The sequence below is a fragment of the Lathamus discolor genome, chromosome 1, assembly GCF_037157495.1.
Source record: "Lathamus discolor isolate bLatDis1 chromosome 1, bLatDis1.hap1, whole genome shotgun sequence".
NCBI classification, from domain to species: domain Eukaryota; kingdom Metazoa; phylum Chordata; class Aves; order Psittaciformes; family Psittacidae; genus Lathamus; species Lathamus discolor.
Genome location: NC_088884.1, coordinates 69480569 through 69506972, shown reverse-complemented (window position 1 = coordinate 69506972; position 26404 = coordinate 69480569). Strand labels below are relative to the sequence as shown.

Sequence of the window (26404 nt, the reverse complement as noted above, 5' to 3'; positions counted from 1 at the left end):
TCAGCTTAGCGTTGTTGTGTTGACTCTGTTAACAGCAGCAGAAAAGCAGCCAGAAACACAAGATTCAGTAGAGAGCCAGTACAGAGATATGCACCTGAGTGCCAAGAAGCTAACCAGTCATGCAACGTGTGATCTGCTCACAGATTCCTTATTACATGTGATGAAAGACAAGCAGAAGGCAGTTAAACTCACAGGGCCTCGGCTGCCTTTGCAGGGGTTGTCTATTTGGGGGTGGAAAAGTGCACTTGCGGACTGAGCCCTCTTGATTCAAGCTGTGTTGGTAGACTGAAAGCAGTGAGCCCAGGATACAGCTGTGTTTCAAATTGTTGATGCAATGATTAATCAGACCTATTCTTGAAAATTAACAGCTTCCTGGGATTATTATTTTTTTTTACAGGTTGGCTAGCCTTATTTTTTTGAATTTTAGATAACCATTTTCGTCAGTAATTCATGATTTCTCCTTTGGGAGGAGGTGATTGGCTGGATTTCCAATGTTGAGACAGACATGGCTTTAGGGCACACACAGATTCATTCTCTCTCTCACACAAAGAGAATCCAATCAATGTGGGACATGTTGGTGCAACTGTACACAAAAGGCAGGGTCAGTACATGCATACAAAGGCCGATGCTTCAGGGAAGATACTGAAGGACACACACATGGAGCAGCACAAATGCAAGGCACATCAGACCTATAGGTTTGGGCCTTGTCAGTGTCAGCAGGCCTGGGGTTTTTTATCATCTCAGGCCAGTTTTGTCTCTTGTATTTCTCTCTAATGGCAGGAGCTGCCAGGAAAGGAGTCATTCACTGCCTGCTCTTCTGCCCTCCAGCTCTAGTAGCAGAAGTAGACACAGGAGCAATGAGGTCCAGGGGCTCGTTTTAATGTTGCCCAGCCATGCACAAGGACCTGAGCAATCTCCTTGGGCACAACCAGCTGATTTATGTTATGCAGGTGTTCTCCTAGACATGGGAAAAACTTCCTGCCTTGCCTTGCAGTAAAACAGGAGAAATATCCCACCGTTGCAAATCCAGTCCACCATCCAGTGCTCCATCCCTGGCGGTGTTCAAGGCCAGGTTGGATGAAGCCTTGGGTGGGATGGTTTAGTGAGAGGTGTCCCTGCCCATGGCAGGGGGGTTGGAACTACATGATCTTGAGGTCCTTTCCAACCCTAACTATTCTATGATTCTATGAATCCAGGCTCCCTTCCTGCAGCAGAAGCTCCCAGCAGCGCCCACACGGTGGAGCTCCCCCTTAGAAATGAAGCACAGCTCACTGGCCGGGTGGTCACCTCCTCTAGGTGATCCTTTAAAGCTCATGGGCACGAAGCAGGAGACAGCACAGGGACTGTGTGCCGGACACCCAGGCCCTCTAACTCACTGCATGGAGCATTCTGCCCTGGCAGGGGACAGACAGCAGGCTCGATTCCTGCCTCTGCTGAAGATCTGCTGTTTGACATTGGCTTTATCAGCTCTTGTCTGTATCAGCTGTCAGCTTCAGGGAGGGTTCTGTAGGGTTTCCTCAGTGTTTGGCACTGTCCAGCTAGCCACGGGCTGGACTTCAGAGTGGGCCGCACTGTAACTGTGTCACAAATATCTTAACCCCTAGCTGCCAATGGCAAAGTTATACCCTCTGAGAAGGACAGGGGGAGAAATTTTTTAAAATGCATTTCAAAGTAAGTATTCTAAGAAGAAGCAAGTTACAGACAGTTGTTTAGATCCAATAATTTGAAAGAGATCCAAGAATTACACAGGAAAATGTTTCCAGGTGTTGCAGGACCACAGCATCGTAGAATCTGTCCAGTTAAGTTTTCACTGTCTCTAGGGATGGATATTCCCCCATTTCTCTGGGCTGTTGTAACAGTACTTTCCCACCCTCAGAGTGATGGTTTTATTCCTTTTATTGCACCAGAATTTCATGGTGCAACGTGCAACCCTTGCCTCTTGCCTTTTGCTGTGTGAAAATCCCAGGAAGAACCTGGCTCTGTCTTCTCTGTATCATCCTCAGTCACAGTCAAGGGATGTTGCACTGCTGAGCCTCAGTGAGCTCTTCAAGTGCAGAGATCAGGGTCTGGATCATCAATTCTCGTGCTTCACCAATGTAAACCCCTGTCAGCATTGAAGATCAGGATGTCAGTCTTCAGAGAGCTCCCACCTGAAGGAATGCATTTCTCATTTGGCTTCCCTTCATAAATAAATAACCTCTTAGACCCAGCACTTCAAAGCAGTTATTAACAACACGCTCTTGCCCTTGTACTCCAGCATTGTGGGTAGCTTCAGTTGGTGTTTTGATGCATACAGTTCATGGAGCTGCATACTGCAAACACTTATCACCCTCTTAGTCAGCAAGTGAAGTCATTGTCATCTGCCAGTCCTTATTCCTGGTCACGAAGGAGTTTTCAGTTCAAAGAGTGCAATTTTCTTTCCTTTTTCCCTTTTTTGTATCTGTGTCAGTAAGCCAGACTTGGCAGCCGGGTAATTGCTCAGAAGCAGTGGCTCAAGAGATGACACATAATGCAACAGGCGATCACATTCTTCTGGGAAATCAAAGCATCCTCCCAGTGATGGTGCTATCTTGATGGAGGCATACAATTCATCTGAACACCTAACCACAACCCCATCACACACACTGCAAAGGAGAAAACCACGCGGAAGCTTGGTGATCCTGCCATACACATTGCAGCACAGTGGGTTTGCATACAGCTGTGCTGACTGGCTTCCAATTCACTGCTTCCACAGGTCACCGCTGGCCTGCCAGCAGTAGAAGCGATTGTGCCAACCAGTTTCAAAGCTCTTTGTGTCCCTGCTGTCAACTGAATCATCAGTCTGGGACATGTTCACATTCACAAATGTCTTTATGAATAAATGCTCCCTTCCACGGGTACTGGGCATATTTGTGCAGGGTACATCACCTTCCCTAAGCAACAGCTCTGTATTCTTCCAAGTACTAACTGCAACAGTGTCTTTTCCTTGAGGTGGGCACACTTTGGATGCCCCTCCCGGTGACTGAACAGCTGACAGCTCACCAAGATGCACTAATAACTGCAGGACAAGCCACGGAACTCGTTTCCTGCTGTGCCACAAAACCTGTGCCACAAAACCTCTTCAAGTCAGCACTTCCCAACCGCATTTCCAGCTGCTGCCACGGTTGCAGCTCCCCCTCTGCCACCTACTGACACAAAGGCTCTGCCTCACACTTCCCTGCATTTGGACTCTTCCTCAGGGAATGTAGCAACCGGACAAGAGGTAATGGGTTCAAACTGAAACAGAGGAAGTTCAGGTTAGATATACAGAAGGAGTTCTTTACTGTCAGGGTGGTGAGGCACTGGAACAGGCTGCCCAAGGAAGTTGTGAATGCTCCATCCCTGGCAGTGTTCCAAGGCCAGGTTGGACAGAGCTTGTCATGGTCTAAAGAGTTGACCCTGCTCATGGCAGAGGGGTTGGAACTGGATGATCTTAAGGTCCTTTCCAACCCAAACCACTCTGTGATTCTATAAGTAACTCAGAAACCTAAAGCACAGTTGGTCACAGCCCAAAACCTGAGCTGGCGGCTGCAGGCCCGGCTCCACCATAGCGCCCAGCCTTCCCTCTCTTCACTGTGGTAGCCCCGAGGGGACACACGACACACCCGGAGGACACTTCCGCCGAGGAGCAGCTCCCTCAACCAGCCGCACCAGAGGGGGATGTCTGGCAGGAGAGAGGCCAGCCCCTTCCTTCCCTTGTCCCCTTCCCCTTACCGCCGTCCCTCACACCACACTTCCGCCGCCACCGTTCCTCGCCGCTTCCAAGATGGCGGCAGGAGCGGACTGGCCCCGCCCCCGTCTCCGTCTCCACGGCAACGCGGCGCAAGCGGAGGGGGCGTGGTTACACCTGGCTCTTCCGGGTGGCCCCGGCTGTGACGTGTCGGCGGGGTGACAGCGCCGGGCGGCAGGTGGCGGCGGGGGCCGCGCGCCGGGCGGCCACTTCCGGTGAGCACGGGGACCCCCCTCACCCCATGACAAGCACCCCTCTCAGGGCCGAGCCCCGCCGTTGTACCGGCGGCGGTGTCGGTGGTCCTCATCGCCACACCGGGCCCTGTGTCACGGAGACACCCCCTAAATGGTCGCGCCGCTGCCCGGTGTACCCTCTCCCGCTGCTCTGAGAGCTGAGGTAACGGGCCTCCGGGAGACCCCGCTGCTGCCCACCGGCCCGGCACGGGGAGAGGTGCGAGGCCGCTGGCAGGAGGGGTGCGGGGTGGTGCCGGTGAAGCCCTCGCCCCTTGGCGGCCGCTGGGGTTGGATGCGGTGGTAACTGCCTCCGGAGGCCGCTGCAACGGTGTGGGGCAGCGTCACCGGGGCTTTGGTGCTGCCGAAGGATGAGCAGAAGCAAAGCGTGTCTGATAATTGCTGCCCAAATTAGACGGGAAATTAAATGGGGGTTGAGGGGGGGGACGTGGTATACAGTCATAGAATGGTTTGGGTTGGAAGGGACCTTAAAGCTCATCCAGTTCCAGCCCCCTGCCACGGGCATGTTCACCTCCCCCTAGACCAGATTGCTCCAAGCCCCATCCGTCATTGCTTGTTGGCACCAGCATCCCACTCACACTGCCAAAAAGCCCATGAGGAAAACATGTCTCCATAATGGTGCTGCTAAGGCACACAGACATACCCATCTGAATGGGATGGCACATGGGTTTTAAGCACAGCCACTTACACTTGAGGCTTTTTGTGAAAACAACTTGGGAAAAGCTTTGTGTAGCCTCCCGAGATAAGAGAAGAACGCCAAAAAGTAGAACATCAAATAGACTTCAGAACTTGATATGAAGTCAAGAACAAAATGGAGATGTGTAATGATGAATGGGATAAAACTGTAAGTATCTTTAGCAACTGTGTTGCAGGTAGAGTGTGTGGAGAAGCAGCTTCCAGAAGGGACCACATTTTGTTCTGTGCTTTGGAAACACTGTGCGGAAAGCACATATGTGGGTTTTGAAGCAGGCGTCATTCAAACTTGAGGACTTTCTCCTGTCTCATTCAGAGCAGAGAATCAGAGTCACTTGGCATGTTTTTCAGCTTTGGTACAAGAACAGAGGCCATGGTGTGACACTGAAGAAAAGAAAAACAAAGAAGGGTGCTGGCAAGGGTGATGCTTGATTCTCTGCAGTTTTCTATTGAGGTCACTGGTTTACCGGGGTTTATTCTGTTCTTTCTTCCCAGGGAGTTTGGAATAAGCAGTTTCAATAACCGAAACAATGTTTGCAGATTTGGACTATGATATTGAGGAAGATAAGCTGTGAGTATTTTGCTTATCTTTCCCTGTTCTTTGTTAACACTAGAAATAGTCTTTGCAGCCAAGATCTTATGGGAGTGGATAAATTTACCTGCTCCTGATGCTGTGTGCTGGAGAGTCAGTTTTGCTGTTCAGTCCTGATTTCTTGCTTCCCCTGGAGACTGGGGATGGGCATTGCTGTGCTGCTGAGCAAAGGAGAACGTGTTCTGTTGCTCGGAGGTAATTATTCTGCATTCCTGATTGCAAAGCAGGCAGAAAAACCTTCTGGAAATTAGTGACCTTAGCCAGAAGGAAAAATGTCTATAATGGAGGATAGGAGGCAAGAAGAAGTGGACAAAAACTTGGGATTTCTTAGGTCTGTAAGGAGAACACCACTGGCATTCCCTGAGCAAGTAAAAGGTTTGATGAGATCAGCAATGAATTTAACGTGTAGCACTTGTCTTGCATTTCATTTATGCTGTGCAAATTTTCCTATGGTCCATGCTGAGACTTTATAGCAGAGATAAAGTTTCCAGTTTGTATCAACCAGAGCTGTTTCATACACATGCAGCTCTGCCTACCACGTTCAGTTATTCATTGCCCTCTCTCTCATTACAGGGGGATTCCCACTGTACCTGGGACAGTGACCCTGAAGAAGGACTCTCAGAACCTGATTGGGATCAGCATTGGCGGAGGAGCACAGTACTGCCCCTGTCTCTACATTGTCCAGGTGGGCACTCAGGGAGGAAGAACAAACCGTCTGTGTAAAACGGTTTCCATCTCAGAGACGGAAAGCATGGAGAGTCACATACTATTTGTTTTCCTCAAAGTGGGAGACATCATCTCACTTTCCTGTGAATAGATTTCCTTGCCCTAGTACCTAATGGGTATGTAAGAGACTTCTGAAATTATCCTTCTTGGAGAGCATATTAGAATTCATAGGGGAACAGTGTGACTTTCTCAACATGAAGAAATTGTATGCTTGACGATGTATGTCTTGGAGGCAAGAACTTCCTGAGGGAACTATATTATCAGCCTGCCTCTTCACTATGAAAGGGGAAAAACTGCAGCTTCACCATGCACAAAATACAACTGAGTTAAATAGGAGGAATGTAATTGTCTGGGGTTTTGTTCACTAGCCCTGTATTCACCTCTTGATTCCAGACTACCTGTGCTCTTTCTCCTCTCCACCAGGTATTTGATAATACTCCTGCAGCCTTAGATGGCACTGTAGCAGCTGGTGATGAAATCACAGGAGTGAATGGGAAGTCTGTCAAGGGGAAAACCAAGGTGGAGGTGGCCAAGATGATACAGATGGTAAAGGTGAGAGGTAGGAGGGGGCTTAGGGAGCTTCTGGGTCATGGTTTACAGTTTATTGTCCATTGGTAAAGAAATCCACTGCTGCTTGCTTCCAGCACAGCAGTTTGGGATTTGCTCTTTCTACAGGGAGAAGTGACAATACACTACAACAAACTTCAGGCAGACCCAAAGCAGGGCAAGTCTTTGGATATTGGTAAGACTGGTTTCTTTCTCCTTATAGTGTTAAAATTACATGGATGGGTGAAAGACTGGTCCAAGCTAAAACCAGAATAAAACTTTGGTACCATTCTTCCTCTTAAATCGGTCATTTTCAAGTGGATGCTGTCAAAGAGAATTACAGGTTTAGAAAAAAAATCCTTGCCTTGCTTCTTGGAATAGTCTTGAAAGGTGAGGCATGACTTGTTGCAGGAGGCTTGTTTCTTTGTGTTTAGCATGGATGGTGAAACTCAACTAGGTAATAATTTTATTTCTTTTTAACACCCTTAAATCATGCTGACAATTACGATTTTCACTGAAATGAGGTACACAGAAATGTGTCCATCAGAAAGTACCGGTTGCAGTTTCTCAGCTTGGAAGACAGTGATGAAACCCACCTATCTGCACTGAGTTTTGTGCAACCATAAGCTTTATAGGAGAGGAGAGAGGCTTATTTCTAAAACAAAGCATGTATTTTGAAGTAAGCCTACACAGCTGTCTCCTTTATATGGCCACCTTTCTCGCTTTCTGAAAAATAAATATATCCATTCTTTTTGCTTTCATGTATTTTTATGGTGATTAAGGTGCTAATGGTGATTATGGTGCAGGGGTTCAAGAAAATCATGAGGCGTGAGATGGATTTCTGAGGAAACAGAAGTGTGGTGAAAATGTGGCATTTTCCAGAGATGCTGGATTCTGGCTTCAGCTGAGCTCTTGGGAGCTGCAGGCACTTGACACCCCTGCAAGTTTGCCTCTAAATAAATGTAGCTAAGTCATCTGATTCTGAAGAGGTCATAACTGTCTCTAGTAATTTGGGGGATATAACCACCCCGGACAGAAATTTATTCCATCAGGAGGTGACAAAAGGGTTTAACTAAGATCCAAAAGATAAAAGCAAACAAAGGGTTAACTTTGATCAGTAAATTCTGTTTGTCATGCTTTCAGCCTTGTCTCTTGACTTCAGTTAAGTAAAGCAGCAAGTAGCATAAGCGAAGTTTAGTTCCAGGTGTCATGGTAGGTGATTTATAGCAAAGTTATTGACTGGACTAGTCTTCCAGAAGAAGTGCTGGAGCTTTATTGATTGGAGTATATAGGATCTGAGAGCAGAACAGATAGACAAGATAGCGGGGTGCTATACACAGCTGGATTGAAAATCTAGTTTCTATGTAGGTGGGTTGGTTTGGGGTTTTTTTTGCTTGCTACCTCAATAGTGTTAACTGAACTTAACTGTTCAGTTTATTCAATGCCTGAGAAACCAGTGAAGTATGTTAGTGAGCTTTTCATGCCCATGGAAATGACCCTGATCTTGGTTTGCAACTCTCTTTTGGCCTTTAGTATTAAAGAAGGTAAAGCACCGACTGGTAGAGAACATGAGCTCAGGGACAGCGGATGCCCTGGGCTTAAGCCGAGCCATACTTTGCAATGGTAAGTATTGTCCATTAGGACATTTTCTTAAGGAAACACTTACTCTCTTGTGCTTACCTACTCCTTATTGTTACTTGCATGGTCCACATGATTCCTTCATAATTCTTCCCTTCTGCTTTGCCTCACTGTTGTGATTGCCTCTGCCCATCCTGATATGTCCTGTCACTGAGGCCATTTATGCTAGCTAGGGTCAAATTAATTTAAAGTGGGGAACCACTTAGTGATTGCCAGTAGGTGGTGATCCCACACTGTAAAATAAGTTTGCAGTTGTTTTAAAAGCTTCCCATGCTGGGCCAGGAGACAGGCTTTAAAAGGTGAGGAAAATGTGAACCAGAGGCATGAAACTGTTTTTCCAGTTAATCAGGTCTGAACCATGCAATGGATTTGACTGTTCTGATTCTGTATTCTGATTCTTGTTTCCAATTAGATGGACTAGTGAAGAGGTTAGAGGAACTGGAGAGGACTGCAGAGTTGTACAAAGGTAAACTGCGTCTTCCATCAGACACCAGAGGGGGGAGAGGGATACCTCCATTATGTTGCAGTGAAATGACTCGAATGCTTTTTTTCTGGCTTCTGTCACAGGCTTGACAGAGCACACCAAGAGTCTTCTCAGGGCTTTCTTTGAACTATCCCAGACACACAGAGGTAAAGAATCTTGAGTGAAAGGAGCAGAAATCTTTGGCTCTAGTTTCAGGAGTTTTAGCCAGTACCTAGATGTATGGTTCGCTTGCTCAAAGAGAACTAAGTGTTGTGGGAATGAGCTGGGAAGGGCTGCTCTCTTGGCATTGGCGTTCTGACACATGGGACATGGAAATAATGCCTTGCAGACCTCTGGTCTTTAGGAGGCAAAATTCTTCTCCAGGGTCAGCTTCTTCTTTCATGTATTTCTATTTATTACCCTCATCCAGCATTTGGAGATGTTTTCTCTGTCATTGGTGTACGGGAGCCGCAACCAGCTGCCAGTGAAGCCTTTGTGAAATTTGCTGATGCCCATCGCAACATTGAGAAGTTTGGGATTCACCTTCTAAAAACAATTAAGCCGGTAAAGAATTTAACTATAGGAGTACAGGATCTGGAGAAAAAGGGGAACCTTGAAAGACAGAAGCCTGTCTTTGAAGGTGTGATCTTAAAGATCATTCATTGTGGGAAAGGCTGTCTTTGCTTTCCTTCAAGGAACTCTCTTCATAAAGAACCTAAGAGGTAGTGTAGTGAATATATCAGTCTTGGCCCTCTGACTTTTGCACATGAGTATATTCCTCTCCTTTTCTTTTGAGGATGAGGGGATAGTTTGATCAGTGTAGTCTCTAGAGCCCTTTCCCTAATATTGGTACCCATACTTAAAAGATGTCACTAAATGTAAAAGAGTTTAGATAAACAGTCCAGGAACAACTTCAGGATTTCGATCAGTATATGTACATTAGAGTCTCCAGGGAATCTGTCCACTTATTTTAGCAAAGAGAGGATTAGGTGTTGATTTGGGCACCATTTTCCGTGCCGTATTGAATGGACAGCACTGGGTAGTGAGCCTTTGAATCAGGGAGCGTGGTTTCCAGGACCAGTTGAAACAAGATGAGTTGAAAGAAGGTGAATTCAGGCTGGAAGTGAGGCATGCATTTCTGGGACTTGAACTACGCTTGCCTGTGACAGTAATGGATGCTCTAGCTGTGATAATTCTGAGTCAAGATCAGACATTTTCTTCAGATGTGTTCTAGTTCAAAAAAGAGTTAACTTGAGGCAGTCTCATGACCTGTGCTGATTAGAAGATTGTACTTGATAAAATGTAGTCATGCTTTTTGGTCATACATTCAGCAACAGGATATTTCCTTTGCAGATGCTTACTGACTTGAATACATATCTGAATAAAGCCATTCCTGACACAAGGCTGACTATCAAAAAATACCTGGATGTCAAGTTTGAATATTTGGTGAGCCACTTGCTTGCTTTAAAAATGCTGGTCGAAATTAAGTTTTGTGGAATCATAGCCTGACCTCTTGGACTCCCCAAAAAAGCTCTCCAGTCCGCATTTTTCGGATACTTTTAGATTGTTTTTCATTAGCTGAAGTAAGTAACTGTCAAGGCATAATTGCTTTTATTTAGAGCATGCCTTTTATTTTTTCTCTTCTCTTCTACTCGCCCTGTGTTTTCTGCACCCAAAAACATGGGGTTGTTAAGCGCATCTGTTCTATAACTGTAGGAATCTATTTTCTTTTACCAGTTGAGAGGAGTATTTGGAGCTGCAGCCCTAAGGCAAGTGAATATGGCAGCATCTCTTCCCACATCAGTCCTTTCCACAATTCATCTTTTTTTTTTCCCTTTTTCCCCTCCTTATTTACTCCCTCCTCATACTTTTCTGGTATTGTATTTTCCCAAGCAGTAGATGAGCACAGAATATTTCTCTTACTAGGGTATACTTATCTAAAGTACTTGCTCCTGTAATATAAATATCAAGCACCTTCTTTCTCCCCTGCCGTTTTGTCTCATCTTTCTCCAAACAGATTTTCTTTCCATTGGGGATGTTTAATATACTCTGATCCCACTGTGCTTTCCCCAGTGCCCCTAGCTGTAGCATTGAAGGAAGGCTTGAAATGGTACAACTGTATGGCTGTGGGTGATGATGAAATCACTTCTAATTTTTAATATTTCCTTCTGTTTTAAATTCTGTGAAGTCTTACTGCCTGAAAGTCAAAGAGATGGATGATGAAGAGTACAGCTGCATTGTGAGTATTGCCACTGACAACGACAACTGCATACTCTCTTTCTGCAGCTTCCCTATACACACTGCCCTGTAACTGTAAAATAGCTCCTGTGCCTGTTTGCATGAAACTCGTGAATGCATCCTAAGAATTACACACATTTGTTCTTAATGTTTTAGAAACTGGAGATCCTTAAATGCTACCTGGGGAACACTGTCATGAATCACTAGTGCTGTGGAATAGCGGAGGGACCAGACATCTCTGCAGCTTGTTTGCTCAGTGGTTGCCTATCTCAGTGTTTAAGTAATATCAGCGTATGTAAGGAGGATTAAGGTGTTATCTTCACAGATTCCATTTGTGTGTAGTGTACAGCTTATAATTAATTCTGGACTTGTTTCTGAGAAATGGAGGTTGAGTTTCTTTGCAGCAAAATGCATGTGAATACTGCATTTGTAGTTGAAGAAAATTGATTAAAGGATCTCTCTTAACAACAGGGGATTTAGGGGCTTATGACTGTAATCCTTTACTGCTCTGTTTAAGATAGCTAAAGGTATCCCCTACATGAAGGGGGTTTGGAACTAGATGATCTTAAGGTTGTTCCAACCCTAACCGTTCTATGATTCTGTGATTGTATGATTCTATGTCCAGATGCCCTGCATAGTAAGATCTTGTTTTATCCTAGGTATTGATCTCAGAGCAGGGATTTGATTGTTTGAAATGCCTAGTTCCCAGTGCCAGGAAGGAATAAAACTTTTAATTAAATCTTTCCTTGTAAATGGGAAGGAAGGAATCCCAGTGTTGCCCAGCAGAGCAACATCTTTGGGTTTTGGAGCATGCAGCATACGTTATCAAGCCATAGTCTGTAACATGGATTTTTATGTAGTTATATTTACTGGTGCAAGAGAAAAATGCTTTTCTGCTGACAGACCTTTCAGAACCATTTTGCAGGACAATGTGTCAGTCCCTCCCTAGTGTTTTCTAGTGTTGTGTCTGGATGGTTGTAGATACCACAGGGTTCTCTGTGTAGATGTATAATATGTTACACAATCCATATAGAATCATAGAATAGTTTGGGGTGGAAGGAACCTTCAAAGGTCATCTAGTCCAACTCCCCTGCACTGAGCAGGGGAAGCTTGGAGAGGAGGGCAGAATTTTATGTCTGATTGATATAAATTAATACATCCCACAGCTCTTAGACTCTTTTGTTCACAGTGCTTGTCTTAATAACTCAGATAAGAAGCCATCCCACTTTTCCAGGCTGAGTTGAAAGGTGCTGGTCCTTTTTGCTTTGCGTAGCAGTGATGTTTTTCTTTACTGTGGCTGGTGTGTATTCGGCCTTCAAAGCGGCCCCACTGACTGCCAGTTGTTGACATGGCTCAGTGTTCCTCATGTTTCATGCTTCCTGACTGCAGTTGCAGTGAGCCTGAGAGGGCTGTAATAACCCAAAAGCACTGTAAGTCCACAGCAGCCAACAAACTTTGCATGCAAGGTGTCCCTGCCCCATGGCAGGGGGTTGGAACAAGATGATCTCTAAAGTCCCTTCCAACCCAAACCATTCTATGATTTTATGATACAAGCACTGTTGTGGGAGTCTCTAAAATGGTGCTGTGTTTTTGGCAGGCTCTGGGTGAACCCCTCTACCGGGTCAGCACTGGGAACTATGAATACCGCCTTATCCTGCGCTGCCGGCAGGAGGCTCGCACGCGCTTTGCCAAGATGAGGAAGGATGTGCTAGAGAAAATAGAGCTCCTGGACCAGAAACACGGTGAGTATAGCTGCTGTGGCCACCCCCTGAAAGGGTCCGGCTTTGGCCTTCATGCCTCTCCTTCATCTTGGCTTGAAAGTCTTTACTGAAGAACCCTTTTGTGGCTGTGCTTGAGACATCCGCCCTCAGGGGACAGAGGGGATTCATTCTTAGGGGACTGTATCTAATGCTGTGAGGGAGGCTTGATCACAGCCTTCTCTCTGTCTGGGAAGGGGGTTTTCACGCACCTGACTTGTTCCCAACATGTCACCACTGCAGTGCAGGACATCGTGTTCCAGCTCCAGCGTTTTGTCTCCACCATGTCCAAGTACTACGACGATTGCTATGCCGTGCTCCGAGATGCAGATGTCTTTCCCATTGAGGTGGACCTTGCCCGCACTACTCTCAACTATGGGCAGAAGGACACATACACGGACGGTGCAGAAGAAGAAGAAGGAGGAGAAAGCGAGAGAGAGGGTAGCGGGAAGGAACAGGCAAATGGTGAAAAGCTCATTGATGATGCCTGAGTGGCCAGAGGAAAGACTTTGCAGCCTGTTATAAATGTCTGTTTCACATAGCGATTCATCCTCTGTGATTTCTGTGTATGTCCAGCCTGGAATTCCTCCTCTGCTTTGGGTGGGGGTAGCTGGTTGGATCGGTGCCAACCTCTGCTTTCTTCTCTCTTCCTTTGCTTGTTTGCCTGGATGTTCCTTTTACTCCTAGAGATTCCTGCTGCCCAGCTTGAATACTGAGGTGTGGGGAGGAAAATCTCCTCCTGCACCGCCATGTGACTGTGTGCAGGCAGGACACTGCCGAGCATATAGGGCAGCAACCACTCCCCTCTGGCACATGGAGGCCACTTAAACACCTGGAGATGGTTACAAATGGCATGAAGAGCCCCTTTTTGTGCTCCCCTTGTGGTAGGGGAAGCTGTTGGCACCAGCATTGTTTTCTTCGTCCCACTGCTCACTGTCTCCAAGCTTCCCATTCTCTGTCCTGTTTTGAGCTACTTCTGTCTCTTTTGTCCATCCCCATGGGCTGAAGGACTGATTTCTATAGGATGATCACTGCTTTTAAGAAACAGAAGTCCAAACTGATGTCTAGAAGTGGTGGTGGTACATGTGATCGGATCACCGTCCATCCAAGGAGCTGGGGGAAGCCCTCAGAGCAGGGGCTGATGGGAGTATATGTCTGGTATGTGGAGCTGCAGATGTAGAAAATCTCCTCCCCTGGCTTCCATCCTCTTCAAAGTCACTGAGCTCCTGCACAGCTGGCACTGTCTGCACACTCCATGGCTACAGCCCAGGGCTAGAATCCTGTAGGATGTGGCTCTGACCTTCCCTGTGGGAAGGAGGGACCTGGCTCAGGAAGGAGCCCCCCTAGTCGGCAGAGATGCCGAGGTAAGAGTGCTTGTCTGTGGCAGACAGGTTCCTGGGAATGACAGCAAAGCTGCACCCATTTTCTTTCCATCGTTCTCTTTTCCATCTCTCCTTCATTATTGTATGGCTCTTCAGCTAGAGAGGACAGACAGGAAGCCTCGTGGAGAAAGGAAGGCATGGCCTGTAGGCAGAGGCTCTGAGATTTTCTAGTGCAAAGCATGAATAGCATGCTGCTCCCTCCTCTCCTCTCAGCACAGCCATTTGTGCTGCCCTGGGCCAGCCAGCACCAGTGGCTGACATCCCATTCCCAGCACAAGGGAAGGAGGGGAAGGAAAATTGAGGTAAGTGAGGCTTTTCTCTTCTCCCTTTGTCCCTGTGGGGTGTTCCCAGATGCATATGGCACTTTCTCTTTTGGTAGACAGCACAACTGCGAGGAGCAGTGTGCTTCTCAGAGGCAAGGGTTTTGACTTCTGTCATTACATTCTGGTGGTAGTGAGAGAAGTTATTCGAGGGCATTAATTTATGATGGAGATGTTTGGTTTTGTTTGTTTTTTCTCTTCGATTTGTCTTTGGAGCTCTGTCATCTCTGTGGGTGCCTGGAAGAAAGCCATCCATGGTTAAACTGCTCTGGAAGATTTCAGTGGATTCTGTTGTACTGACTGTTGTCTCTAATAAAGAAAAATGTGACATTTCATTTCCTGCCCTTTATGAGTTTTCTTTAGAGGTTTATTTGCACATCCCCTATTGGTTTTAATCTTGAAATTTAGTGATGAGAAGATGGGTGTCATGTGCTGGCCATTTATTTTTCTTGCTCGTACTGATGGATAAACTCTGTGCCAAGCTGTGGTTGTCACTGCAGCACATGTTTGCAGAGGAGAAAGCTTATAAATGCTGTGGCAAGGCCAGTCCTCCACGTAAGACCAGCGTGGCTTCCCTGGGGAGCACCAGCCTTGTAAAATCACCAGTTGCCTCAGTTCTGCTGGGTGGCATCCTTGCATACCTCCAGGGCCAGCTTCTCCACACAGCTCAGCTGTTGCATCACAAGCCTGAGCTGATGCTTAAGACCCTGATCCTCTTTCAGAGCTGTTTGTTATGCCATAATACGGAGCGGTTCAGAGGGACAGAGAAAACTGGCTTGAAAGCTGACAATGCGAAGTGGAAGGCAGCTTGGCTGTGTTTTTTGCAACCTGACTCGTGGATGAAGATGTCTGGGGATCTTACAGCACTGTCTGTAGCAACATCCTGTACCCTGAGGGCTTTTATGTGTTTTGTGGAAAGGTTTTCAGAGCCAGGAGGCTTAGTGGGGAACATTGACTGGTGACAAGGAAAGAGAGGGGACCTCGTTCCCATGACCTGCTGGGCTGACAAAGGCCTTGGACCACAGGGAAGATGTGAGCTGCCACTTGGAGGGGGTACTGGTGACCAAGGGAAACCCAGCCTGGGGGACAGCGGTTTGGGGTTGCTGGGTAAGTGCTGCAGAGCAACAGTTGAGCAGAGCAGGGACAGTGATATTACCTTGTGTTGAGGGGGGAGTAAGCTTGTGGAGCAGTGAACGAATCCCTGCAGTGCTCCATCACTCTTGCTGCTCCTTCTCTTTCTCACAGAGCTTTGCAGCTGGGCTTTGTCATGAGGCTTAGTCTGATTTGGGATGTTTCTAAGTGGATTTTAATAGGAAGAAGTCCAAAGTCATGTTTCTAAGTGGATTTGAATAGGAAGAAGCCCAAAGTCATGACTGTGACTGACCCACAGTCAGAGCTGACAATGGTGGTGGGGCAAGGTGCAGCCCCATGAGGTTTACCTTCTCCCTTCTGATTGCATAGAATCATTGAATGGTTTGGGTTGGAAGAGACCTTACAGATAATCTAGTTCCAGTGTCCAGTTCTTATGTCTCTTTAAACTGACATTCTTCAGCAGCTTTATTTTGCTTGTCGCTTACTGCTCTTTGCTTAGGAACATTTAGAATGAAACCTTTTCCTTCATGTCCCTGCTCCCCTCCCTGTTTAAATGGCTTTGAGGGTGCTGCAGGCTTCACCCACTACCTGTTAACTTGTAGTCAGTCTGGTCTGGAATGATACACCTATTTTGATGGTCCCATGAGCTGCCTTCCCTGTATCCCTCTGCTTAGTTTTTGATCCCTCGCTATAGTCACAGGTTCCCCAGGGCCTCTGAGGTGAAACAGTTCAGGAAACCGGAAGAAAGGGCTTTGGCCAGGGTTGTTTATAAAAGATCCAGTCCTAAAGCAGATTAGGAGTGGTTTAAGCATGCCAGGGAAGGTTGTCCTCTCAATCTGGAAATCCACCGCTGCAGCAGGGGTGAGGGAGTCATGCCTGCCTTACCACGTGCTCCAGCACCCTCGTCAATGGCACCGGGGGCTCTAGATTGTCCTTCTGCCTTACCTTTGATTCCTTTACGTAAGGGGTTTTTCTCTGAAAGGAAAACACAGATGGGCCTGGTGCCATTCCTGGTGGGTGGATAATTGCTTGGGACAGTTATTTACCTGCCCTGAAACCCCCACCTCCCATAGAGGCCAAGTCACTCCTTCACACATCAACAGCACTCACTTCAGGCTAGATACTAATAGCTCACTGCTATTCCTGTCGACGAGGCTCCGTCACAGAATCACAGAATCACAGAATCCCAAGGGTTGGAAGGGACCTAAAAAGATCATCTAGTCCAACCCCCCTGCAAGAGCAGGGTAACCTACAGTACATCACACAGGAACTTGTCCAGGCGGGCCTTGAATATCTCCAGTGTAGGAGACTCCACAACCCCGATGGCATTAATCTTTTTTAGATGTCTTCTTCTTGCACTGCGGCTGCAGCCTCTACCCGGCACTTCCCCACTTGGGAAAGCAGAATCGTGTGTCACTGCCTCAACTTTACCACCCACAAAAGATGCTCCAGAGGGAGGTGTCCCACCGCTTTGGCAGTGCCCAAGGGAGGCACTGCAGGGAATGCAGTGTCTATGCCCATGCTGGCTGCAGCTGGAGGTGGCCCATATGATAGCTATGAATTACACCACCTCCTAAACCTAGTTCCAGCTGGGCTGGCACTATCCCAACTGCGGAAGTGAGGCGGAGGAAACACTGACACCAAACCAAAGCGTACCAGATCTGATTGCAAAGAGTCTCTAATTGTGTTCTGTATTAATGACAATGCAGGAGGAGAAGGAGAGTCCTTGGCAGCGTCTTCAAAAGACTTTCTCTGGGGCTGGTTTGGAAGTGAGGAAAGATGATTGTTTGTTTTCTTTTTGGTGGTTGGGCTGCTCTGAGCCTGAGTTGCACCAGCATGAGTGCAGGTTGCAAGTAGACATATCACTGGTAGTTGTGTGGACATATGTACATAAGGACCAGCTATTCTTATACCTCTCCCTCTTACATCTGTGTTCGTCTCCACTTTCTCCTCCTTATCTCCCACCTACCCTCCCAAGCTGAGGTGCATGCAAACAAGGCCAGATTTATACATCCCTGTTCCTCTGCCCTGGCTAAAAGCTGTCCCTCTCCACCCTCTGGTCAGCATCGCAGCCGTCTCTTGCTAGCACCTCCCCGTCCCCAGCGGGACACCCACCTCCCTCCCTGCCCTGCTCCTCTGCCACATGGTTGGCCTCCTCGCTGGCTGCCACCACGGCGTTGTCGGTGCTGCGGGCTGGCTGGTGGTTGTCACTGCTGTGCTCCTCAGCCTCCTGCACATCGGACTCCGCTTCCTCAGTGTCGCTCCCACCACCCGCGGGAGGGTTCTTCTCCGGGGAGCCTTCCTTCTTCTTGCCTCGGTTCAGGCAGCAGTAGGTGGCCATGGCCAGGAAGAGAGCAGAGAGCACCACCTCTGAGCCTGCCAGGTAGAAGATCACCTCGTAGTTCTTGAGAGCGTCAACCAAGCGGCCTGGTGGTTGGAGAAGAAATGAGAGAGTTAGCTTCAGCCTACACGTTGCTGCATGGGCAGACCAGCACCTGCATTTGGCTGAGGACCCATTTCTCTTTCTGGTAGAGAAGTCCCTTTGGTTGGCCCACACCTGATGATTTCTCCGCCAAAGAGATGTTCTCAAGGTATCTTCTCAACCCCCTGTCAGTAAATGTGGGGAATTCATCTCCAGGTGAACGTAAGTGCCCTGTCCATGCAAGCTGGGCGGTGAGCAAGGAGCCTGCGTGCACGTCGGCATGCGTGCGTGCAGCTTATCCTGCGCCAAACTCCCTCAGCACCCATGGGGCGAGAAGCAGCTCAGGAGGATTACACCAAACAAAGCTACTTTGTTCAACTGCCTTCTTCCAGCCGAGCGCTGCTCCCCAGGCCTGAGCTGTCGGGTTTGCCAGCACACCCAGGCTCCCTGGACCGGGGGGTCCTGCAGCTCCTGCTGTGGGGAAGGAGGACACCACGGCTTGGCTACCCCCAGCACTGTTCTTCAGTGGCTTTGCACTATCTGCATCCCATTGTGCGTGCACACAGTGTCAAGGCACAGCTGAGCTGAGGCAAGAGGGCTGAGGGATGTCCCCCATCACTACCCCCTGGTGTGCCTTGCTCCAAGGAGCAAGGTGCTGTTCAATCCCCCTCATCCCCATGATCTATTTGCATCTGCCTTCAAGACGTATTCCTTGACCCTCCCTGGCCTAGGACTGTTGACTAAAGACAAGACATGAATTACTGTTATCATAAAGAGGGTCTTCTCTTGGGCACCAGTTTTGACCTGCGGGCTGGGTGCTGCTGCTGAGGGTGGGTTTGCTCATAACTGGTGGTATGTGTTAGGGAACAGATCATTAGAGGTCTTCACTGGTGGGTTTTAGCTCACGCGTTGCAGCTGAAGGAAGGGAGTGCAGGGAGCAACAAAGTGGTCCATGGTCTGTCCCTGAGCCTTCCTCACGAATCACACATGCAGAGAGCTCACTTCATTTGTAAATAAGCCTTCGGCATGATCTGACTTTCTGTGACACCTAACAGTAACCTACACCAGTTCCTTGGGTGAAGGGTCTCTCCCCATGCAGCAGCTCATTTATGGACTGTCTGCGGGGCATGGACCTTGCTGTGGCCTAGACCAGGTTGGTTGAGAAACCGTGCCTTAATCCTCTTAAAAGGAAGTAACAGCAAATGCCTCAGGTGGCTCTATGAGATGTTTTGACTTGACTGACATCAAAATGCCTGTGCCTTTGGACTGGGGCCAACACAAGTTGAGATCATTATTCACAGCGCCAGTCCAAAGGCCATGGGCACCAAGGAGAACATGAAAGATCTTTGCCTTGTCCTAACGAAGACTCTCAAAGGTTTGCCTGCAGCATGTGCCTGACCCTACCCATAACATGATTTTATGCAACATTCACAGTGAAGGCAGAGTCCTGGATCCCAGCATGAAGGTGAGGGAGGCACCACTGATCAGGACTGAAGGACACTGGAAGTCATGCATATAGCATGGATAGCTCTGTCTGCCTCCACTGCTTGGGTCTCTGAGCAAAGCAGGGAGGGAAATACCACTTGCCATCTTGTGCCCTGCTTAGATTCAGTTGTGGTGCATGGAGTGAGGCTGGGAGCTCTTACTTCAGATCTCAGTTTCCAGAGGAAATCCAAAGTTGAGGAATAGGGTCCTTCACCAAATACCGTGCCCAATACCTGCAGTACCACGGGATGGCAGCCAAACAAATCACCTGTGTTTTGCAGCGAGAGACCTACCTGCAGAGGGTGGCCCGATGAGCACAGCGAAAGCCTCAATAAGCAGGACCAGCCCGATGGCGCTGGAGAACTTCTGGGAGCCCACGATGGCCATGAGCACCTCGAACTGCAGTGCCCCCACCATGCCGTAGGAGATGCCGAAAAACACACAGAAGATGACCAGCCCCGTGTAATTGCTAGCCCTGGCACTGCAGATGTCTGTCAAGCCATTGAAGAGCATAGAGAAGCTGAACAGGTATGCCACGTGAGGGCGGACCCACTTCAACCCTGCCACCATGCCGCAGGCTGGGCGGGCGAAGATGTCTATGAAACCAATGATAGAGAGCAAGAATGCAGCCTCTGTGTCTGGTACACCTGTGTCCTTGGCATAGTTGACCAGCAAGATGGGGGGCACGAAGAGACCCAGGACCAGGATGAACTTGGAAATAGTGTAAATGATAAACCCTCGGTTGGAAAAGATGCTAAAATCCAGAAGCTTCTTTCCTTTCCTGGGCTTCTTCTTGGCTTTCTTGGCTTTCGTGGTTCCATCAGTGGTGCTGATGCCCTCCTCTGATTTCCCTCCTATGGGCAACATCTCCTTGGCTTCATATTTGTCCCGAGTTTTCTCCGTCTTCCGCTTCATGCCCATATCCAGGGGTCTCATGACTGCCCCACAAGTGCAGCAGTTAAGCAGGAGGCCACCCATGATAAGGAACCCTCCTCGCCAGCCAAACTTCTCCAGCAGCACTTGCCCCAGCGGGGAGAGGGAGGAAAGGAAAACAGGGCTCCCAGCAGCAGCCAGTCCATTGGCAAGAGGCCGACGCTTGTCAAAGTATGTGCCCAGCATGATCAGCGAGGGCTGGAAGTTCAGCGCCATACCCAGACCTGCAGGAGGGTGAGAGCCAGGAGGGAACAGGAAGTACAAGAAGATAAGATGTGGCTGGCAACAGGCTGAAAACTCCCTTCAGGCTGTCATGAGCCCCATGACGGGATGCACGTATCCCTCGCAAGCCTCTGCTCCTTCTGCTCCCATGTTGGTGGGCTGCCTTGGAGAAGACGGGCTAAGCCAGCCTGTCTGCCTGAGGTGTATCTGAATCAGGTAAACATGGCCATGTTTAACAGGACCTGTGCCTTAAAAGGAAACCTTGCCTCTCTCCTCTACCTCTATACACTGATGCCACCCCAGTTGTCATGGTCACTGAGCATCGTTTTAGAGCCAGCAGATGCATCTCCCACAGATGCAATGCTCAGGACTAGATGCCTCCTGTGAGCAGATGCAAACAGGTGGGGGAAGACCTAATGTTAGACTTAACGCTAAAGGGAGATACAGTGTGTTCTTGGCTCTTCTGCAGGTAAGTCTGTGCTCCGCTCCCAACTCCTGGGGCTCTCACCTGTCAGCACGCCAGCTGTCAGATAAAGCTCAATGATATTGGTGGTGAAGGATGCCAGGATCATCCCAGAGGAAGCCAGCAGTCCGCCGATGAGCATCACGGGCCGGCAGCCAAACTGGTTCACCATGATGCTGCATACTGGTCCTGGGGGGAAGCAGAAGGGACAGAGTAGGAGACCAGGAGGAGATGGGACAACTGGGAAGGGGCAGCCAGCCCAAACAGGGCACTCAGGAAGATGAAACATTAATGACAGAGATCACTGCTTGGCTGCTTAGATACACATCCATTGGGCCCAGCCAAGGGATGTGGAGACTGCTTAGCCTTGCCTTTAGCCCCCCCTTGCCTAGGAACAAGAGGGGCTTGGTGTGATTGGGGCAGCACGCAAGCAGTGGGAGCAAACCCCATGTTAACTGTGTGAGAAACAGCTGGGGCACACCTCAGGTCCCCTGCAGCAGAGGAAAAAGGGGACATGACAGCCATGCAGCACACTTCTAGAAGAGAAGTGGTGGGACAGTTGTATTCTGCATGTCACTAGGTCAGTGAGCATGAGGAAAGCCTATGGGGACATGGGTCTTGGCCTGTAGCAGGGCAGGAAAGGCACAAGCTGGGAAGGAGGGAGGGTGTCCAAGCATCACCTGTCCCATAGAGCATGGCCAGCATGATGGAGGAGATCCAGGCTGTGTCACTGTAGCCCACATGGAAATCTTTCATGAGCTCCTTGAAGTAGACACTGACGGCTTTTGGGAAGGCATAGGAGAAGCCGGTGATCACAAAGCAGCCGAGGAGCACGATCCAGCCCCAGCCACCATCTGGGGGCTTCACAGGAGCTGGGAGATGCCCTTCCTCTGGGTCACGTCTCCCCATTGTCTAGCCTAGGAGAGGAAAGACAGGGTGGGAGGAGGCAGGGCAACAGAAGGAGGGGAAAAAAGAAAGAGAGAAACCTTCAGGCACTGCAAGGAGAGGAGAGGAGAGGAGAGGAGAGGAGAGGAGAGGAGAGGAGAGGAGAGGAGAGGAGAGGAGAGGAGAGGAGAGGAGAGGAGAGGAGAGGAGAGGAGAGGAGAGGAGAGGAGAGGAGAGGAGAGGAGAGGAGAGGAGAGGAGAGGAGAGGAGAGGAGAGGAGAGGAGAGGAGAGGAGAGGAGAGGAGAGGAGAGGAGAGGAGAGGAGAGGAGAGGAGAGGAGAGGAGAGGAGAGGAGAGGAGAGGAGAGGAGAGGAGAGGAGAGAAGAGAAGAGAAGAGAAGAGAAGAGAAGAGAAGAGAAGAGAAGAGAAGAGAAGAGAAGAGAAGAGAAGAGAAGAGAAGAGAAGAGAAGAGAAGAGAAGGGCAGACAAACATCTGCTACAGGGTTTCTCCATGCTGGCCATCCCCAGGCTCTGAGAGCCTCACTGGGGTACCACACCATCTCTCTATACCTTCATCCTGCCAGGCAGGGCAGGACTGCTTCAGGCTCTGAGGTCAAGCCACAACTGAGCCAAGGTGGGAAGCCCCCACCCTGAGCTTGGGCATCCTACAGCTCCATAACTCCTGGTCAGACACAGCCAAGCAGGGTCACAGCTCCCAGCTGAGACTGGAGAGCTGCATCTGATGTGGTGGGGCACCCAGACCTGCAGCACCCCACTCGCTCCATATCCAGCCTTGCCTGCAGGCTGGTGCAAGGTGAAAGCCAGCAACCTGGATCCCTTTTGGCTCCCAAGATCTTCCCTCAAGCCTCTCCCATCTCAGTCTCAGGAACCCTCCAGGACTTTCCCTGCTACAGAAGTGCCCATCAGTGAGGCACAGGAGATCCATTAAGCTCCTGTGTGCTTTCCTCTGGGAGGCCCTGCCCTCTCTCACCCTCCCTTCCCTGCTGTGAGGGGCCAGATTTGGGAAATGGGTGAAGGGGAAAAGCACTGCAAACCGGTGGTTATTTGCATGCCAGAGAGATTAGGGCTCTGTACCTACACATAAGGGCCCGAACAAAGCCTAAAGGGGGGAGAAGGAGGGAATTAGAGGGGATGTCTTGTGAGTAGCTCTTGGGGCTCTTAAGCTGCCCAGGAATTTTGTTTCGGTTGGCTGCTATGGGTATGTTTTTCTCACTTCTCCTCTAGGCACCAGGTCTCTGCCATATCCCTTCCAGCACCATTGGCTCCAGTTTCTTGGTCAGCCAGGCTTATTTTCACACCTCTATGTAAAACCATCACTGGACTTTGATTCTAGATGCTCCCAAGTAGCATCAGACAGGCATTAGGAAGCAGAGGGGCTTTCTCCATGCTTGAGCTGGGCTTTGTCAGCTGGTTTGCCCTATTACCCTCCTGCTGGCAGTACAATCCCAATGTGGGTTCTGTCTCTTCCCCAGATCCCTTAGCTGAAGGACTGTGAGATTGTGACAATGGCCACATCCCTTGACACTGACGGTCATGGGAAATGCCAGCAGTCATATCCTGAGACTGCTGAGGGAGCAAGGTCACTCCTATGGATGGGACATACAGGGCTAGACCTGGGAGGTTTGGATCTGTGTGCGTTTCTCAAGGAATTCCTTCTTCTTCATGCTCTCCAAGCGATGGGCACCACTTGATCTGGTTCCCATAGCTGCTGTTGCTCAGCACGTTCCAAAAGTGCAAATCCCTTAGGCAAAAGCATGGATGGCAGGAGCTGCAGGAGAGCCCAGGTAAAGGGCCCCTGCTTGGGAAGAGGTGGTACTACCTCATGACACCACTGTGTCCCACAGAAAAGGAAAGCAACTGGCTTTCTTGGGCTGCAGGAGATTCAGGATGTGGAGCTGAAGCTGATAACGGGGCTGGGAATTGCTATGAGAGGGTCTGAAGCTGCTGTTCAGGGAAACAAGGGAAAAAAGATGCCTAAGTGAACCCGTGAACCCGTGACAATGAGGAAGTGGGAGCAGGATCTGACTCTGAGCACAGACTGGGGCAGCCATATCCTAACAGCTCTCAGGCTGAACCACAGGGGCCGGTGCAGGCTACTCCAGTCTCTCCCCCCAAGTCCCATTTCTCAGGCACTGTGGCAAGGGACAGGGGCATGAACTGGGAGCAGGGTGCTATAAAGGCATTTTCAAGGCAAAGAATGATGGCAAGGAAGAAAAGATGAATTTTACGCTCTCCAGACACCCATACCTCCCCCCTCACACCCTTTCTGGTGTTGTCTGGATCACTGGCACGTGGACAGCCAGGCTGAACTGTCTTTTTCAGCTTCTGCCATGACCCTCCTCTCCCAGCTCCACCTGACTCACAGCCAGGTACGGCTGTGCAAAAGGTGACCTGCTGCAAAAGTGCAGTGATTTCTCCATCAGTGCTGGTGCTCCACCACTGCACCATCTCCTGCACATAGCTACTTCAAATAGGAGGGACTGCCACCAAACGTACCCTGAGCCTTTTCATCCAAGCCCCTCTCCCAGCCTCACTCTTCTTGCTCTTTTCCTGCACCACAAATGAAATGACTCAAACCATTGCAATTCATCTGGCTTTTGGTTATGTTTTTTTTTTTCTCCTAGCAAAAAAATACTTGTCCACCTGTGGCATGCTCTTCAGAGATTTCTGCAGCATCACCTGCCAAGAAGTCCACAACATCTGGTTTTGAAGAGCCCATTAGACAAATATCCATCAGTACTGTTAGGGTTTGGAGCTGGGTGGGCACCTCTGCAACAGCCACTTGTTCAAGTGCTACAGAACTGTACATCACAGGCATGAAAGAGCTTTTACTTGCCTGCAGGTAAATACTGGCTGAAAAAGATGAGGTTCACCAGAGGAGCTCACCTCTGGAGATGCCTCCAAGGCCAACGTACTGTAACACATTTATCCCAGCTCTGAGCTGGGCAGTTCAGAGTTGCTTTGTTCCTAACACTGCAGAGCATGCGTTAGCTCTTCTGTTCACGGCTGCGCGTGCAATCGCAGAATGAACCAGGTTGGAAAAGACCTTTAAGATCATCAGGTCCAACCATTACCCCAGCGCTGCCAGCACTGTTTACCCTGCTCCTGCTTGTGCACACTGTACAGCTTACTATTCTCTTCTCCTCAGTTAAGGAGCTTTAGTCCCAGGTAAAAATACCACGAGTAAGTTCACATGCACCTCAAAGCTCATCAGCATGGGCACCTGTCCTTCCCCGTGCATCGCAGGCAGGTGGACCAGAGCTGCAGAGCTACCGGTGGATGGGTGCCAGGAGGAGACTTGTGCTGGCAGCAGAAGTCACAAGCCCAGGGTGGGGGGGCAAAAACCACAGCAGGTTCAGCCACGGCTGCCGGTCCCTGGACACACACAGAACATGAAGTGGCTGGTGTTGGACGATGCCCAGCAAAGCCGCACTGTGCCGGGCAAGCGGCAGTCAGGAGGGTCCACACAAATGCTAGGGTGGCTCCTAGTGCCTCCACACAGTACAGGCGGGGTGAGGGGTCTGTTTATTAAATGCAAGGGCAACGATTCATGGCACCAGCCTCCCCAACCCACAGACAACACAAAACTTTTGTTAGAGAATTAAATGAGTGCAGGCTTAAATGAGCTTTCCCATTGGCATCCAGCGCCAGGATTCAAGCATCCCTCCACACCACTGACCTGTGCAACGAAGCGACAACCTCCCGAGCAGGGGCTGAGCCTCTGAGGGCTGAGCGGACCGGTCAGCAGCACTTCCCTTCTCCCTCTGGCTGGCACTTCCCAGCGCTGGACTAGGGCACACGGTTAGATGGCCCTGCTGGCTCTTTGCTCCATGGTGGGCACGCCGTCAGCCGGGCACAGGGTGATGCCTGCAGGAATCCAGAGCCTGTCCAGAGGTCTCTTGTGCCTCACTCCTTTTGGGGCAACTATGTCCTCCCTCTCAGCCTGCTCTCCTCTGGCTCCGATGCTGCCCGTGGCTGCTCCAGGGGGATGCCCAGCGTGTGGGACCCCCTTGCCTGCTGTGTGTGCAGGTAGCGCCTCACGGCACTCTCAGCATCGATGTGGGTCAGCAGCCGCTTATGGTTTCAGGTCGGCAGAGACCGGCGGGTGCTGAGCGGGCAGAAAGCACTCCTCCACTTTTAAGAGGCTTTTCCAGCCAATGGGGAGGAGGTGGCTGCCTGCCGCGGCCCGAATCCCCCCTAATCCCGCTGCCCAGGGGCTCCTCCCCTTCCCAGCGGAGCGGGGCAGGCTGGCGGGGGCAGACCCGAGGGGCTGAGGCAGGAGGAAGCAGGATGGGGGATGCTGGTGATGGACGCAGCCAGGACAGAGGGCGCCAGGGAGGGGGCAGCAGAGGAGAAGGGCAGTAGCCCACTCTTCCTTAAGGGATAAAATAGGTGAAGGGGCTGCTTCAAAGCCCTCCAGCTCTTCCTCAGCCAGCAGCCAGAAGGATGGAGAAGCACTGGTGTGGTTTTGATGAGTCCAGCAGAGAAGGAAGACAAGGATGGACCAGCTGAGGAAACTGACAGCCA

At 49.6% G+C, this 26404-nt stretch overlaps 2 protein-coding genes across 4 annotated transcripts; one reads left to right on the top strand and one right to left on the bottom strand.

The window, feature by feature from the left end:
* Positions 1-3952: 3952 nt before the first annotated feature.
* On the top strand, positions 3953-14689 carry PICK1 (protein interacting with PRKCA 1). Of its 3 annotated transcripts, none has more exons than XM_065678481.1 (13): positions 3953-3963; positions 5188-5263; positions 5858-5969; positions 6434-6562; positions 6686-6752; positions 8090-8179; positions 8607-8660; positions 8762-8824; positions 9088-9221; positions 10011-10103; positions 10846-10896; positions 12493-12637; positions 12896-14689. In XM_065678481.1, exons 2-13 carry the CDS (start codon positions 5223-5225, stop codon positions 13141-13143), a joined length of 1227 nt encoding a protein of 408 aa, XP_065534553.1. In that variant the 5' UTR covers positions 3953-3963; positions 5188-5222; the 3' UTR covers positions 13144-14689. The 3 variants fall into 3 exon arrangements, with proteins under 3 accessions (XP_065534553.1, XP_065534535.1, XP_065534545.1); XM_065678463.1 differs by having other exon boundaries at positions 3956-4144; XM_065678473.1 differs by lacking the exon at positions 3953-3963 and adding an exon at positions 4179-4198.
* Positions 14690-17207: 2518 nt separating this feature from the next.
* SLC16A8 (solute carrier family 16 member 8) lies at positions 17208-25711 on the bottom strand. Its single transcript, XM_065665115.1, has 5 exons — positions 25557-25711; positions 21652-21888; positions 21017-21160; positions 19647-20510; positions 17208-17873 (listed from the first exon to the last, which is right to left on the bottom strand). The coding sequence occupies exons 2-5, from the start codon at positions 21878-21880 to the stop codon at positions 17479-17481; spliced, it is 1632 nt and encodes a 543-aa protein (XP_065521187.1). The 5' UTR covers positions 21881-21888; positions 25557-25711; the 3' UTR covers positions 17208-17478.
* Between the last annotated feature and the right edge of the window lie 693 nt (positions 25712-26404).